Below are 16,833 nucleotides of genomic sequence, written 5' to 3' on the forward strand. Positions count from 1 at the left end.
GGATGAGTTTTCCTAGTGGAATATTAGCGCAGATCAATAACTGTCAAATCCTAAATAACAGCATACTAGCTAGCTTTCTTTTTCCTACTTTTTTTTATAGGACACTCCTAATTAATAGTGTCTGCTTCTGTATTTTGTGCACTTCAGAGATTTTCAAGATCAGTTTATTGTCATTTTTGAGTGTATGGATTATAAATTTCAGGTTTTGCAAAACCAAATTACATTCATTGTTGCACCATACTTATTCACTCCATGAATGTATTCTCAATGTTGCAGGATCAACATATGAATTAAGGAGCTGCTCTTGTCAAAATTAAGGACTGTAGTACACTGGAAGGGCCACAAATTGAGTAGCCCAGCAACAAAGAGCAAAGGTTACTAGCTTGCACTGTCAAGTGTTATTGTGCATGCTAAGGAAACCCTGAAAGTATGGAGATTTCTCAGAATTTCACAACTGCATTCAGTTGTACATTTGTTATTTCTGTATAAACGTTTTTACCCCACCCACTACATCATCCAGGTGCTGGCAAACAACTGCTGTAACAATCTAGTTTTTCTGCCTTCTTTAATTTGCTATGAATGAATGCCAAAATCCCCACACCGAAGAGATGAGGGCTAAAAACAAACTGTAGGACATAAACAGAACAGGATCTAGCTACGATAATGCCACTGCAGTCATTCTCCATGGAATAAGAAATCCCAAGTTATGCATTTGGCTTGGCATGATTTAATCCAACAAAAACTCACTTGACACATTAGGTCCTCCTCCTTTTCCTCATACAATTGTTTTAAAATACATTTGTATCCGAGGTACTGACAGTACAGAGCAGAGATGAAATGTGATTCAAACTGAGGAATCCTTGGTTGGCAATTAGGCGGGGGGACTCTGCTTATACAGAGGATTTAAAGAATGTTTAGCATTACTATAATTGTGTATTGATTTTAAGGTCCGGAGGCTTGCGTGGACTAAAATATTTAATAAAGAACATTTCAAAATATATAATAAGCACTATGGATTGATTCAACTGCAAGGAGGCTTCTTTAGTCTGTTTTTTACCCTGTTGTAAGGCCAAGTAACTGATTTCTGTCAGCCTCTACTTGATTAAACTGCCAGTTCTGTAATCCCTGTCTGAAAGCAGAGCTCTGTCCTTTGAATCAGGAAAAGAATTGGTTCTACAGAAAGTTCACCTCTCTTGGCTGCTACAGTGTAGGTACATAGGCTTTCTTATCATGAAGAGATTTCACTTTATTTTAACTATCATGTCAATGCATGATGAATACCACGGCCTGTCTCTCAACACTACAAATACATATTCTGATGCAAAATGAAAACATTGCTTTTACAAATGTATGAAAAACTCAAAGCAGGCACAAAATCCAAAGTCACACGATCAGAAACAGTAATTTCCACTGCCACTTATATTGCAGTGCGGTGTGTTTTAAAGCCCACAAGAAAAAGCCATGATTTTCAGTCATACAAAAATGAGGACAAGATGCCTCATTCGAGTGACAATGATTAATTGATTATTCCTGGCACAATAAAAAAGTCTCTTGTCTTTGCAAGAAGAAACTAACAGAGTAGGATGAGTGGCAACAACAATCTGCAAATTTGTTCAGAGAGCACAAGAAACGGGCTCTGCCCGAGACAAGCCTTGTTCAGGAAGGCAGAGTGTGACCACCTCTGACCAAGATCTAAATAACTCACATAAGTGTTAGAAATTCTCAGAAGAAACAATCTGAGAACCGGCAGAGCGATAGCGATTTGTCATCTATGCAAAACTTAATGTCATTCTTAGAGAGCATTTCAGGCCTTATGGATTACTTTATTCATGAATGAGTGTCATATTTTGCCCTTGTCAACATATTGGAAGACCTCATGTCTGCTGGTGTAATGGCAAGAGTCACCAGCTGTGTCCAAGCAAACTGTTTGGGTGATGAAAGCATAAAGTGTGGAGGTACCTTACTTCAAAGCCCTGCTACTTCTGGAAGCAACTGAGAACAGTCATAAAAGACCCGGTATATTGCTGTTTGTTTTCATACTGACAGCAAGTATACTTCCTGAGGGAATTACGGTGAATCAACCTGATAAAATTAAAAATGTCTAGTATTGCACTGCAATACATCAGTACATGAAACCAAGGAGAAACTGCTTCAGTAATTTGCATGACAGCTTCTGACAAGGACTGTATTACAGGGTTCTGGCCTTTTAATAAACAGACTTTGACTTTACACACACAAAAAGTAATTGATTAAAAAAGACTGGAATGTGCAGCAACAATTTGGTTTCCTTGCATGTTCCATTCTATACTTTTTGGAGATTATGCTGCAGCTAATGAGTAAAATATTCTGATATGCTGTGGTTTCTGACAAGGATGTATATTTCCACCTACCAAGCTACGTCCAGACTATCTTGTAAAGGTTGTACTCTGTGTGTGCTGTAATTAAATATGCACAATGCATTAAATATGTGGCGTCAATATGAACTTCTTACAATTATGGAGTGGATTGCTGATATGTGGCAACCAGTCTGGCAGCCAGTTCTGTAATCCCTGTCTGAAAGCAGAGCTCCGTCCTTTGAATCAGGAGAATCAATCAAGAATTGCTTCTACAGAAAGTTCACCTCTTACAATGTAAGTATACGGTATATGCTTTTTTATCATGGAGAGATTTCACCTTATTTTACCATCTCGTCAATGCACGGTGAACGGACACCACTGAAAGAAACTCGGCGCTCCACACGGACTCTGACCTTAGCATGAGGTTCATCAGCTGCAGCCCCTCCCCCTTGAGGAAGCGGTCCCGATTGGCTGCCAACATGAGGCAGGAGCACAGCGAGTCGAACAGATTCTCCATCATCTCCTGCTCCTCCGCAGTGCTGGGGTTGTGTCGCTTGAACACCTGCCAGACACAACAGTCAGGATTTACTGGAGTGTCCAGGGACCAGCTCTGTCCACAATGAGATCACCAACATATGGTTAAGTTAAAATGTTAAGACTAGTAGAGTAGTCAGTAGGAAGGCCAATTGTTCAATCATTTGTTAAAACAATGCAAAGCGCATTCCAAATATAATCCACTATTTTTATAAATCAGTAAACATTTGCAACATTTTTGCCAATGCAGAACCTACGAGTTGGATCAAAAGTAACACCCAAATAAGTAAACAGTAACTTAATCCAAACAGGATATCCTAACCACAGTAACTCTCAGCACAGATTGTTTTCACAGTGCACTAAACATTGTCAATGTAGCCCTTGCAATCACAGTTAAGACCAGCAATTCCCTTTTACTGATCATTTACTCAGCATCAAGCTCTTAGGAGTATTTCAATCAGCCCCCAAGCAAGATATAACATGATCATAACAATTTGAGATGGCTCATTATAGCTGAGAATACAATATTTAAGAAAAAGCGAAACTCTGAGGCTCTGAGATAGATCCTTATGCTCCAAGACATCCTTGGCATATTTAGCAATAAGCATTAGCTAAAAAAATAGCTATTGAAGACCTTACTAGATTCAAACAAAAATCCACTTTATCTTGTTTAAAGCTGACTCACTAATTTAATGTATTTGAATTTAATTTAAATTTCTGCTTTTACAAATGTTGCTTTTACTGCCAAAAAATTGGTATCTCTTGGCTGAACAGATCTTTTTCCTAACTAATGCTACTATATACATTTCTGACTGTTTCGAACTGACAAAATTGGGTTATCCCTTAATACAATTCATGTAATGCCACTATAACAAGACAAACATAAAAATAACATCAATACTATTTAAACCACAGCTATATGTACAATTAAATTTATAACAGTTTTGAAAAATGCATTAAATTTAGCAAAGAAAATACAAACAATAATGAAATACAAACTTCAGGCTTATAGTGCTAATGGGAGGTGTTTATTCCTTTAAACTATATTTAAACCTTTTAAAGATCTGCTTAGAACTTGCTCTATGTGATCAGAGATTAAGGAGCTGCACTATGCCATAAACAATATCATAACAATGGATTCTAAATAGTACAGAGTAAACAAAGGAAAAATAAGATAAGAGATACAGATCTGTCAGTACTTCTAATGCTCAAGCATTCAAACTTATTTTCACTGTGGGTGTTATAACGTCCCACTTATACACACAAGATTAAGATAATGATTTGGATCTCATCCCAGATATTCTTAAATATCTGCATTTAATATTTTAATTGAAATTACTGCTGAGTGCCTTTACATTTTTAACACATTCTAGAAATTGTAAGACTATTTAAAATAACTATTTTTGTAACTATATCGGGATCTTCCTTATCTCTTCCGGGTTTACTCCCAGTTGGTTTCTTTCTTCAAGCCGTGATCATTTAAGTAATTGAATCAATTGAATTGCCTTAATTAGTCAACATTAACTTGATCTTTAGCTACTGATTGAAATTGCCTATTAAATCTTGAAAGATCAGTTATCTGGACCGGTGTTTGTCTATTCACATGCCCACAACAAACCCAAAGAAGCAACAAACCCACTAGAGGCAAACAGCATTGGACCACTGCAAATGGCTGGATAAAGATCCTTCATGGCTGCTTACAAGAAAAGCTTCCACTGGAGAGCAACAAGATGGGGAAGTCTGTGCTCCAGCAACAGGAACACTGATTATGCAACTTTGTTCAAGGACTAGCAGAAGGTTCTCAGCTGGGTTTTATTACAGATTTTCACAGCATCAGTTTACCTGGATTCCACCTGCTTCTTTTAAAAAGCATCACAGAGATTAAAGCACAGGTTTGAAATATAATCCATTGGGATTAAAATGCACTAATATATACCAGATGTGGATTAAAGGTCCATCAGTATTGTGAAGGATAGTGGGATGCAGACAGATTGCATTAGTCCCTTAAGGAGAGATTAATATAATAATTCCTCTATTGAATAGGCCAAGGCAGAGCTGACCTGAAAGCGGTACAAAGATGTGATAAAATGTGTACGTATTTTATATCATAATGCACAATAATTCAAAATATGAAAAAATGAACAAACATAATAAAGGTAAAAGCTAACATCACTAAAAACCTGGTAGGTGGATTAATAAAAAAGCGACTCTGAGAAATGTGATCAAATACCAATGGAGTTCTCTACAGGAACCCTTGAGCCCTATCCAGTCTTCTAGACTGACAGACGTTTGCAGAGATGTTGCAGAAGCACACATGACCCCATGGCCCTGTCAGATCAGAATTCATGATCAGCAATCCCTTATCAACTGTGCTGGAGCTGCGGCACTTAATTTCCTTTTTTCTCTTTATTACACAGCACTTCCTTGCAGTGTTGGATCCTAGCAGGCCTCAAAGGGGCTTAAAATGGTGTTTGAAGCCTTATCCTTATTTCAGACTGGACAGCAAGGCAGAAGTAACATGCATAAAGGAAGCAATACACTTTAATTGAACTGGAAAGATGAGGTTCTGCATCTCATTTTAATTCAATTCCATTTATTTTTATATAGCACCTTTCACAACAAGGTTGCCCCCTGGCACTTAACAACGCAAGTGTCCGTACAGTTGTGAATACAGGTGCAATTTTAATTTCAATTGCATTTTGATTCTTGCCATCTTTCTCAGTACTTTAATCAAGCACACCAGTTCAATTTCAGCACTCTTGTGCTATATGCAAACTGTGAACCATTCACTCACAAAAACACATGGGATATTGCCAACTAATTCTACAGAAGATCAGAAATGCCAATGAAATATATCTGCATTAACACTTCATAGTAATTCATTGCAATCCTTCCAGGAAAGGCCTGAGGAGATTCAAGGATGACCAAAAAACAAATAAGCAAGATGAATCCCTACTCACTCACAAGAATATCGGTCTTTGAAGATGTTGAAAATAATCACAATAACCTGATTAAACCTAATTTAAAAAATCAAAGCTCTGTTTTTATTTTATTTGAATTCCAAATCGATCAATTGAGACATTTCTGAGAAAGACTTGTTTTTTACCATAATGCCATATAGGTTATAGTCTGTGAATAGCGCTCAGCTGGGGACAAAAAGACAATTATCATACAACCAAATCCTCACTGGTTTTGGTCCTGTTCTGACTAAAGAGAATCAAATTCAGCTTGTTGAGCGCACTTGAGAGCAGCGTGCTGAAAAGAGGCTAAAGGGTCAGACAATTATCAGAGAAAAAGATTAGTAATGGCAGAATGTGAGTAATCAAGAGGTTCTTACAGAGAGCTGCTGCAGTAACACATCGATCCCATCCAGCTCTCCCAGGAGCTCTCTGGTACCTGGAAAAAGAGAGATGGGGTGAGCACAGGTCCGTTGAATCAGCACACAAACTTCAACTCAAACACTGAACCCTCATGGCATCCACAACCATTTCTATATTAGCTCTTTGCAGGGAGATAAACAGCTGTTGTGTGACATTTCAGAATAATTAAACAGTGGGGATAGCTGTTGTTAAAAATACCATTCTGCGAAAATGTTTGTGTAGGTTCTAATGCATATGGATTATCACTCCTAAAAAACCATTCATGATAACATGAGTAACCGGGGCTGTACGTAGATTATAAAAACCCTCTGAGAATGGTTCAATGCAGAGTATTACACTTTGTGTGTGTGTTTCTGTGTGTTTTCTGGAAAATGGCATTTTTTGTAACAAATTAAAATTAATTTTAAACCTTCACTGAAGTATACTGTGATGTTTTGCATTCCCTACACAGTACTGGCAGCCCCTCTGGCTGATCAGTGTCCCCGGTTTGGAGAAGAAATCGAATGGAAAGCAGACAGAACATCAACACTGCACTATTGAAGCTTCAGGAAAAAACAAAGCACAGTGCCCGTACCTCCAAAACACATCTCAGACTGAGATAATTTCCTCCATCTGAGAATGTGTGTATTACCTACGGCTCTCCATCTGTAAACCTCTCCTTGGCAAGAACATTTTAAATTGGAAAAAGGTACTTGGATAGTCACTCTGACAATATTTATATTTGAAGGACATGTGTAAAGAAAGGTAGTTATTGAAATGAATAGCAGCCCAGGGACATTATTTAACCAACCGCAGCAGCAACTGTTTGATGAGAACATTAAACACAAAGACCAGGGCTCCAGCAGTATCCAGTAAGGTTGTTGTTCCTGATTAAAACCCTGGTCTGCATTTAATATCTTTAAAACAGGTATCTGTTGAGAATTTCAAGTCAACATCTTTATCATAAGAATGTTATGATAAAACTACCACATGAGGCCTGAGGTAAAGAAAAAACAGGCATGTTGTCTAACACTTGTTTAGTTAAGCACTTTATTCTTAACACAAAGAGTAAAGTACATTCCTACTCATTTAGAAAACTGAGTAAGTTCCTCTACGGTTTTGTTTTCAGTTAAACAACTTTAATTTATGTAGCATTTAAGATCTAGAAAAATGTCTCCCATCAACTTACTGTCATTGTTCTGGAGTAAGATGGCCAGAATTTCACTGCAGTACAACTTGTTGGCATCAAATGGCATCTTTGCCTATACAAAAGAAATAATCACAATTTTCATGGAAGGCAAAACTTGAAAAGAGTTAAAGGTACAATTTCATGAGAACTGCATGACTAGTTCTAGCAAATGACCCCTGTTGATTAAACAAAAAATAACAGGACCAAGTTAAAGAAAATAATTGATGATGAACTGCAACCGCAGGTTTAAAAGGATATTAGACCAAGAGAGACAAAGGAATATTGTTTTAGAACAATAAAGAACAAATAAGTTCTTTTAGTACTACAACAGTAAAAGAATCAATAAGAATGAAGCAAAATGTATCCAAGAAAACAAAGGTAAATTTCTAGATGATGAAAGGGAAATGGCAGACGTTCTAAAAAAGAATTTCACTGAGGCATTCACTAAGGATGAAACAGGCAACATGCCTCAGGCAGCAGAAGAAAGTCCTTTATTTAAAACAGTATTAGCCTTATAGGGGCGGAAGTGTTTCCGGGTACTGGAATGACTAAAGATCAATCTCCAGGGTATGGGTATGGTATTTTACCAATTGTACTGTAGGAAACAAGAAAAGCCATTCAGAAGCCATTGAGCTAAAACAACATGCCTAGGTAGCTTCTCCCATACTTCCAAACCCTTTGTGTAAAACAAGAGTCACTTGTGTTCCCTGGTTTGGGTTTCATTGTTTACTCTAAAGAACCCCATTAGGTTGAATGGTCAATGCTTTTGAGGATTTTTAATGCCAGAATCAGATACTTCAGATTGTCAGTGAATGACATTCCTGTAAGCCCCATATATATATGGTTGCTCTTCTCTGCACTGATTACAGTTATTATAACTGATAATAGGAAATATTTTCTTTTTCTTATATATTCTGTATGTATATCAATTGCTTAAAAACCTACACTTTCAAAATCTATGTTGACTATTCCCAAGAATATTTCCAGATAGCTGATGCTCTGGTTTAGTACTAATAATTGTTACCATTATCTTACATGTAACAGAAGCCAGACTTATTGGTCTTCAATTATTATTCTCTCACTGTATAAGCTAACCTAGTGGTGTGTGGTGTGTCAATAGTGTTGGTCAGATAAATTCTCAACAAAACCTCGAGTCACAACTGGACCTACAACCTTGAAGGCACAGGGTTTGTTTGTTTTTTAAGCTGTACTTCAGACATCACAGGAGTTTTCTATAATATATGGATTTGGAGAACAATACGAAATGTAAAAATAAAAAAGATCAATCCCACATTTAAAAAAAAAACAAGTAAGTGAGATGTCAAGTCCTACACTCAAGATGACAGATTACAACTGACCAAACAGACTTCTGTCAGGACTGGGTCATCTGTCAGAGTCACGTGAAACACCGACAGCGCACCTTTATTCTTTTCAGCAGCCACTGCATCAGCCCCTGCTGCGCGGCCTCTGTGCACAGCCCGGGCCTGAACTCTGCCATGTTCTCAGTTATTGCTGAAAAACAGACATCACAAATGAGAGAGATTTAATGTATCTAAAAGCGCAAGTGATGGTTTGTTTACAGAATACTGGGCTGTGAAAATAACTTAATGACTGACGAACTAACGTCCAAAATGCAGTCTACAGTTATCCTAAAGCTGCCCTTCAGTCCCTAGCCAGCCCAGTACAGTGGTCCAGAAAATGCCTGATCAGATATTCTGACCTCTTCATTGCAAAACAAATGTTACAATTTAGATTGTTGTGCATGAGATAAAATACAGAAGATTATGCTCACTCAGAAATACAGGTTTCAGGTATTAGTGGGTTTTGGCAGTGCTTTCAATATTAAATATCCATGAACAGGTACCAATTGGATCACACTGTACTGGCAATAAAGCATGAGGGAGAACTGATGACACTGTTGCACACAATAAACACTTCCCCATCAGCCACGGGTATTTTCCCACAGCCATTCCTCAAACAATGGAGCCCGCACGTTAAAACCTAATCCGTCACGCAGCGGGCCTGAGGCACCACTCAATCCAAACACAGGGTCGAGGCAAATATGAAACCCAAGTCAAGGCAATATGCAGCTGCAAAAACATTAAATAAAGTTTAATCAACCCTGGAGAGTGACCTCAATAAAGAACAAAACAGGTCGACAACAGTCTTTATTGGTTTTTAAAGCCTTGCTTCCCATAGCAAGCAGGATATTTTAAGTGCAGTGGAGGGCCAACAGCTACAGCTAAATCAGGCAAGCCTGCTGCTGCTTATACAATCGAGTCAGGCACATGAAGCTGTCAGCAACCTCCACTGTAGCTGTAGCCATGCGACAGCTCTGACAAAAAACATCACTCATGCAATATCTTTACAGAATATATTGTTCATTTTGGCTGTGCTTCACCAGGACTCCAGCTCAAAGGTTCGGAGAAGGACTGTCATTTAAATACTAAATTCAATCCTAAAGGATGGGCATTGTTTGCTGCATTTCCAATCAAGGGAAAAAGCCCAATTGAGTTAAATTAGAAACATACTGTACAAGCACAAAAGTAGAATGAGTGAGAGAGTGAGATGTGAAAGTACCTGTTTTGGTGAAGCAAGAGAAAGAAAAGCAGATACCAGGGTTTCAGTCACAGCTTTCTCGTCATTATCATTACAAAGCTGTCCCTGCCACTTGATATCTCAATCAGACAGAGGACATGAGGTAAGAGCCCTGAGGAGAGGCCTGCGAGCTGCCACACAGAAGAGTGAGCTTTTATCATTGACTGTAGCCGAGCAGAGACAGTCCTTCAGGGCTGCAGGTTCAAACAGCACAGGGAATATATCCATCCAGTCATCACTGGTCTTTTTGTGTACGGAAGGGTTCATGACTATCGGCATCATCATTACACACATGACAGAATGATTTGCAATGCAAAAATAACATTAAAAGTATAAAACCCATCACTTAGCACTTTGAAAGAATTATTTTATTTTTCAAGCATTTTTCCAGTTTTTAAAAGGAATACACATTCTAGGATGTCACTTTTTCCCTCAAGATACACATCAATCCACTGCAAATATTATTTAAATTGAGAACTGTGAATGCTTTTAGGAAGATTTGTTTTTCTGACCGATGGAAATCAGAGCCAGAACAACATCGCTTGAACTTCAGATAAAACTAAATCCCAAAGACACTCCCTCTCAATACCATGATTCCCAGACTGCTCCCCAGGAGCTGCTCAATTAATCCAAGTGTTCCCAAAGGAGATGACTGTAGGAGCAAATTTAAATTTTGTTGGTTTTTGGGGACTTTGAATAGCACAAGAGCACACTAAAGCCTTCATTGTTGCTCTAGATTGGGCTACAGCCATCCATCCTTATCTGTTATGTCCAGATTTAAACCTTTAATTCTTTAAGAATGTGGTCATGGTTTGAAGCCCGATTTGATTTATTCATGGCAAAATATGCCTTCAGTAGCTGTACCAGCCCTTAGCAATTGACTTCTACAACAAATTAAAAAGAAGACAGATGCCTTAAATTACAGTAAAAGCTTATGGTGATATGATGATATCAAAAAGCACCATAAGCCTGTGTATTTTCATAATAAAGTTATTCTTAACTGTAGAGATGCTGTTCCTACACTTCAGTATTGCTTGATTATGTTAGCCCGAGGCAAGTGCACTGTATCTACCACTCCCACTCCTCACTGATCTCCTGTGAATGAGGATCAAATAAAATCCTTGCTTTTGTGCATCAATGATTTCTTAAAGCAGAGAAGTCTAACGTTCATTCGGGCCTCATTTATCCAAGGATACTTAAGCATTTAAACTCTGAAACAAATCAGGAACTGTAACATAAGATTATAGCAGAAGAGTTTTTTTCTGGGCAAAAGAAAACAACAAAACTAGAACACTTTAACGCTGTCTTCAGAAGTTCAGATTTGCTCCATCTTCTGCCACTGTTTCTTCCTTACCAAGTGTGTTGTAGACTCCGTCTGCTTCTTCTTTCACCTGCTCATCCAGGCGCTCCATGTTCTGCACCAGCAGAGCTACCACTTGTCCCTCCAGCTAAAGCACAGAAACATAAAGCATTACAGTGCCCAGTGTCTAGCCCCGGCTGTGTTGTGCCACTGTCCAGAGTACTGACAGATTTACAGCTATCTGTGCTACAGGACAAATATGGAAGCATCTTTCAACTACTAATACAGCTGCTCTTAACTCGGACTGGCCGGAATCTTTCTTATATAATCAATAAACACTTTATATGGTTATTTTCCTAAGAAATTTCAATTTGTATTGTAGGGAAGATATAGCATCATCTTAATTGTTTTTAACTTGGTCTAAAACTATCCTTTTTAACCTATTTTAGATCAATAGATGTATTTGTAATTGGCTTGGCTTTACAGAATGGAAATACAGAAGAATAACCTGACGTGACCTGGAGAGAATTCTGAACTAAATTTTGCAAAGTGACAATACTTGAACATCTTTCAGATTCCAGACTATCTGACCAGTATTGCCTACAGCACTTTGGGTCAGCATAATTTATATTTCAAAACCAAGAACAGACACAAAGAAAAAAGACTTTAAAAAATAAATCCGCATTCCAGCACATGGGATAGAAAATATTTGCAATTTGCAACTGAGCAGTAGGAATAGCTGGAGCACAGAAAGAGTCATGACTGCAGACTCACACAAAATATAGAACATTGCAGGGGGTGGTGAATACTTTTGTAAGGCACTGCATATGTGCGTGTTCAGATTCAACATTTTTATATTTTTTTCTATGCTTCAAAATGTATTTGCCTCATAAATAAAACAACATATTTAATGTTCATAGGTCTTGAGACCAAATTAACCTTAACAGAAAAAACTAACTAAAATATCTGACCTTCATTAGCTACAAATACACATTCATTTTGATAAGGAACAAGCAAAGGTTAATTCCAGACTAAAAAGCATAAGAAGAAAGTGCGCTGTATTGCAGCTCTGGAGCCTCCTTCAGGTGTGTTAATTTTGATAAGCTACCTCAAATCATGGTGGTTTAAACCTTGCCATCTGTAGCTTTTTCTAAATGTCATCTGAATCAAAAAGCATTTACACTGAAGTCATTTTTTTCTTCCAATGAGTAGCGTCTTGTGCTGAGCGCGATGGCAGACGAAAGTCAGCCACAGAGGAGGAAAAAGTTCTGAAGCGTCTGAAAATAAAATGTTAAGGGCAATGCAGCTCCTGATGGCTTGAGAGCATCTGAACAGCAGCTCCATGCGATTCAAGCAAATTAAAATGCTGAGATCACTGAAGCGTCTGAAAAAGAAAATAGACCCTATATGCCGAGGTACGGGGAGAGGAAGGCTCCCAAAAGCAAAGACTAAGACAGCAGATGGATCCAAATATCAAAAAGAGAACTGGATAGAGCCATCTAACCCCACTGTCATGTGGCTGCCCACTGTGGGACAATTAAATATAACACTGATGCAGATTTAAAAAAAAATTCCACTGCTTAAGAAAGGGCATCTTAACTTACTGATTATTCTCTTAGTAACATAAAGAAAGCCTTTCCTTTTCTTATTTATACCATAAAAAATCAGTCTGCAGTGTCATGTGTGTCACTGCATATGATACAGAAATGCTTAAAAGCAGCAGTGATCTCCCATTCAGCGTGAGCAGCATGCAAATGTCCAATTCTACACGGGGACTCCAGATCACAGAGCGGAGAATCATTTGGAAAACAGATTTTCTGAATTCTGAACACTAAGCATTCATCTTTGTGGTGTTACAGTAGAGAAGAGGGCTGTTGTCTCTTGTGAAATTAAAAACAAGTACACGCATGATGAGATATACTTCCACGTATATTCATACCATATTTCTTCTTGTGTTCTCTATAAAGACAACAGAGCTCAGTTGCTACAATACAATATTCCAAAAGGGCACAGATACAACTGGTTTCTCTTTTTTTATTTAACAGCTTCTGAATGTACAGTCCTGCAGTATTTAAAGTCACTGGAGAAATCTACTGACATGCGTGTCTTGTCGGCAGCATTGCTTTATGTTTATGCAGCATCGCCAACTTGAAAATACTCTCAGTAATCAATCAGCAATAGTCTGATCTGCGCAGCGCAGATAAAAGATGGCAACAGAACTCACCAGGGCATCTATAAGCACTTCTGCACCTTCCTCGCTCTCATGAAGCGTGTCAATGTCTGTCAGCTCCTGTAACAGATCCACCACTGCTATGGCTACATTTACAACAGGCTAAGGAAAACCTGGAAGTGAAAGTGGGTGAATAAAGAAGACTACAGCGCCAGAATTTCAAAACGTTTCTAACTCACCTCTTATTTCATGCCTTGAAGCTGTATAGTTCAACTGTACAGACCATTCAATGATTTTATTGCATTATAGCAGCATTTCCTAAATAATCTTGCCCCCACTGATAATGCATTAACAATCGATTACAAATATTTAATTTGTTATTGACTGTCTCTAAACTCAAAGTTTAAAAATCCATTGAGATGTCCAATAAAATCTATTACAAGCTGCTCCCAAGTTCACATAAAATATAAACAGATGCCATAGTTGCATAAGATGACATATCCATGTGAAAAGCAGCTAACACCCTTTTATAATTATAGCATGTACTTGACCTCCCTGCAGCTTTTTATGTGGAAACTGTAAAAGCAGTTTTCAGATGACAGAAAGGATATCAGTGTTTTCATGGCTAAGCAGCCCAAGCAAGGAATGCACAGCATTCAGCTCCACGAGTAAGTGATAGAGGTCAGGCATGGTGGCTATTACATGCATCTCCTGAATAATGTCATTCAGGTCAAGCTCAGACTCCATGAATCTGAAAAGGAATAATAGAAACAATTATTGGAATAATAAATATTTACTGTGCAAGACAAGAAAGAACCACAGGTTTCAAAACCATGAACAAAACGTACACGTTTTAAAATATATCCTGAAAATCATCCTACTAACTTTACAAATAAGGAAGGATATAAAGAAAGACGCTATAAAGGCAGAGGCCGTTGGGAAATGGTCCCATGCCTAAACACCACTCAACCACTCGCCCAACAGTTGCGCTTCTAGTCCCCACATTACAATATTGAAACACATGTAAGGACTCACACACTTCCCTTATCAATCACATTCAAGAAGCAATTATCACTTACTCATTTTCAGCAAATCAACCTTAATTAACTCCAGAACAGATAAGGAAAGTTAAAACTTTTTTGCATTTCTCTTTCCAAGCTATTGGAGTCCACTGAACGCACCAAAGAATTAAACCATAGCGGTGCCATGCTGAGCGCTGAGGGTGTGCTCCAGAAAAAGGAGTGCTGTGGGATTCAGTAATAACAGAGGCAATTATAGTCTGGGTTCAGTGGGGATGCTATCCCAGAAGTGCTATTTCTTAGATACAAACAACTCATGAGGGCTTCATCGAGGTATTGGTAATGGCTCATCGAGTGATCACAAGTGGCTCTGGCTGTAGCACAAACACATGCATCATGCCACACTCTTTCACTGCCTGAGAGCTTGTGCAGATGGTTTTGATTACATAGTCGACGAATTCGTTTAGCTGCAGTCAGTTACAGACTTGGCATGAAACTGCTGGAAAAGCTAGTTGGGGATTCACTGTCATTACTTTTTTAACTTTGCATACCTTAGCAGATGGTCTGGAATAAATCTGAACACTTAATAATCCAGTATTACTGATTAAATACTGTTTAATTGAAAAATCCTACTTATTATTAGGGTCAAATCACAACATTGTAAGAAAAGAGGAAGAGGGATGCAGTTTCATCTACCATACAAAAAAGGTACTGTAACTGAAATCTGACACACATTTAGCCCAGAATATACCAGAAATCGGGAGATACAGATCTGAAATGCTCCAGATTCAGAGGGAAGTCTGGAAAAAAACAAGCTACACTGCAAATCTCAGCACATGATAGCCGTGAAATAAACAAGACATTGTCATTGTAATGTACAGAGCAACAAACTGTTGTAGAAGTCTAATATTGCAGGATCCACCTATTCTGCAATGTTATATTGTATTGCAATTTTTATAAGGTCCTAATAAGAGGTAGACTGCACCAGGTGCAATCAACTAGTAGCTTGAGAGAGCTTTTGAGCAAATATTCTAGCACTTCCAAAAATAAAACTTTTACACCCACTCTTTCTACCAACAAGCAAATGTACAGTGAAGTACGAAGAAAGACAAACCTGAATTCCTTGAAGATTTTGTTTACCATGGGTCTTTGGTTTTAACCAATTATAAACTCACAAACCCTCAGACTGCACAATTGCTAAATGCCTCTGCAAATCAAAATTTTACAGCCTTGTAGAAATGCTGTTGTTTTATTCACAAAGATCAATTGCAGTACTCACTGTTTTTTCATGAAAAGGTGTTCTAATACAATTTAAATAATGGGGAATTGGTACTGCACACAGATAACGGAAGACAAATCAGGCTAATAATTCAGATGCGACAATCGTGATTGTGAGACTTATTTTTTTGCTGTAAATCAAATTTCTAAATGGTTACTTATTTACTGATACATTCTCTAAAAAAAGGATGAACATTTTTGAAAAACTACCAACAATTACACATTAAACACAAATTTCCTACAGGTTGTTAAAAATGGAGAGGAGGGAGAAAACTCAAATCAGATGCCCCTTTCACTTACTTTTCAGGACTGTCAGGGAACTTAATCCGTAGCTCTTGATTTTTATAAGATCTTTTTTCAAACGTCAGGATCATCTTCTTCACTGAGCTCTCATCGAGAGGTTCGGCCTTTTAACATGTAAAAGCGACAATTGTTTTAGTGTATTTGCAATTACAGGCACTTTATTATAACACAAACACCTTTCTAAATGAACATTATACAGTGGCCTTGCCAAAAAAAAATCCATCAAAAACAACAATAGACAGGAAATTTACCAGCATGTGCTTTGAGTAGTTTTTATACTGCCTGATCATGCCCTGCACTGAATGGACAGCCCACTGCCGCAATTAAAATGAAAAGCAACTGATTTAATATTGTGTTGTTGGTGCTGCTCCCAATATCAGCTGCACAAAATCCCAAACAATGAAGAACGCTTATGTGATGAAGTGCTTCAATAATAACTGCTCCGCAAAAAACTGAAAAAAAACCATTAAGTATAACGCTTACCAAGAATCTCAAATCAAAGCTAAACCAGCTGTGATAATGTGAAATCAGTGGTTAGGTCTCTGAGCTTCCTGGTGTATTCTTTTGTGAGCAAAATAATGTTATTAGTATTTGTTTTTCAGAAAAAGAACAAAAACAGCCCCTCCTCTCCAACCACAATCTGTACTCTCGTTAACACTTGTAAAATCACAAATATGATATTAATGATGACAGCAAAACTCCTTTAATTCATAAGGAATTAGACAAAATGACACCTTATCAAAAACG

The 16,833-nt window shown here is 37.9% G+C and overlaps 1 protein-coding gene across 1 annotated transcript in view; it reads right to left on the reverse strand.

The window, feature by feature from the left end:
- ctnnbl1 (catenin, beta like 1) overlaps positions 1-16,833 on the reverse strand; it is a 69,419-nt gene that overhangs the window by 38,549 nt on the left and 14,037 nt on the right. Inside the window, exons 3-10 of the mRNA XM_069179356.1 lie at positions 16,084-16,190; positions 14,096-14,237; positions 13,541-13,636; positions 11,371-11,464; positions 8,839-8,930; positions 7,419-7,491; positions 6,208-6,266; positions 2,750-2,898 (exon numbers count right to left, since the gene is read on the reverse strand). Coding sequence (XP_069035457.1) covers positions 2,750-2,898; positions 6,208-6,266; positions 7,419-7,491; positions 8,839-8,930; positions 11,371-11,464; positions 13,541-13,636; positions 14,096-14,237; positions 16,084-16,190 — 812 coding nt within the window. The remainder of the gene's footprint in view (positions 1-2,749; positions 2,899-6,207; positions 6,267-7,418; positions 7,492-8,838; positions 8,931-11,370; positions 11,465-13,540; positions 13,637-14,095; positions 14,238-16,083; positions 16,191-16,833) is intronic.

This window comes from Lepisosteus oculatus, chromosome 16 (assembly GCF_040954835.1).
Source record: "Lepisosteus oculatus isolate fLepOcu1 chromosome 16, fLepOcu1.hap2, whole genome shotgun sequence".
Lineage (NCBI taxonomy): Eukaryota > Metazoa > Chordata > Actinopteri > Semionotiformes > Lepisosteidae > Lepisosteus > Lepisosteus oculatus.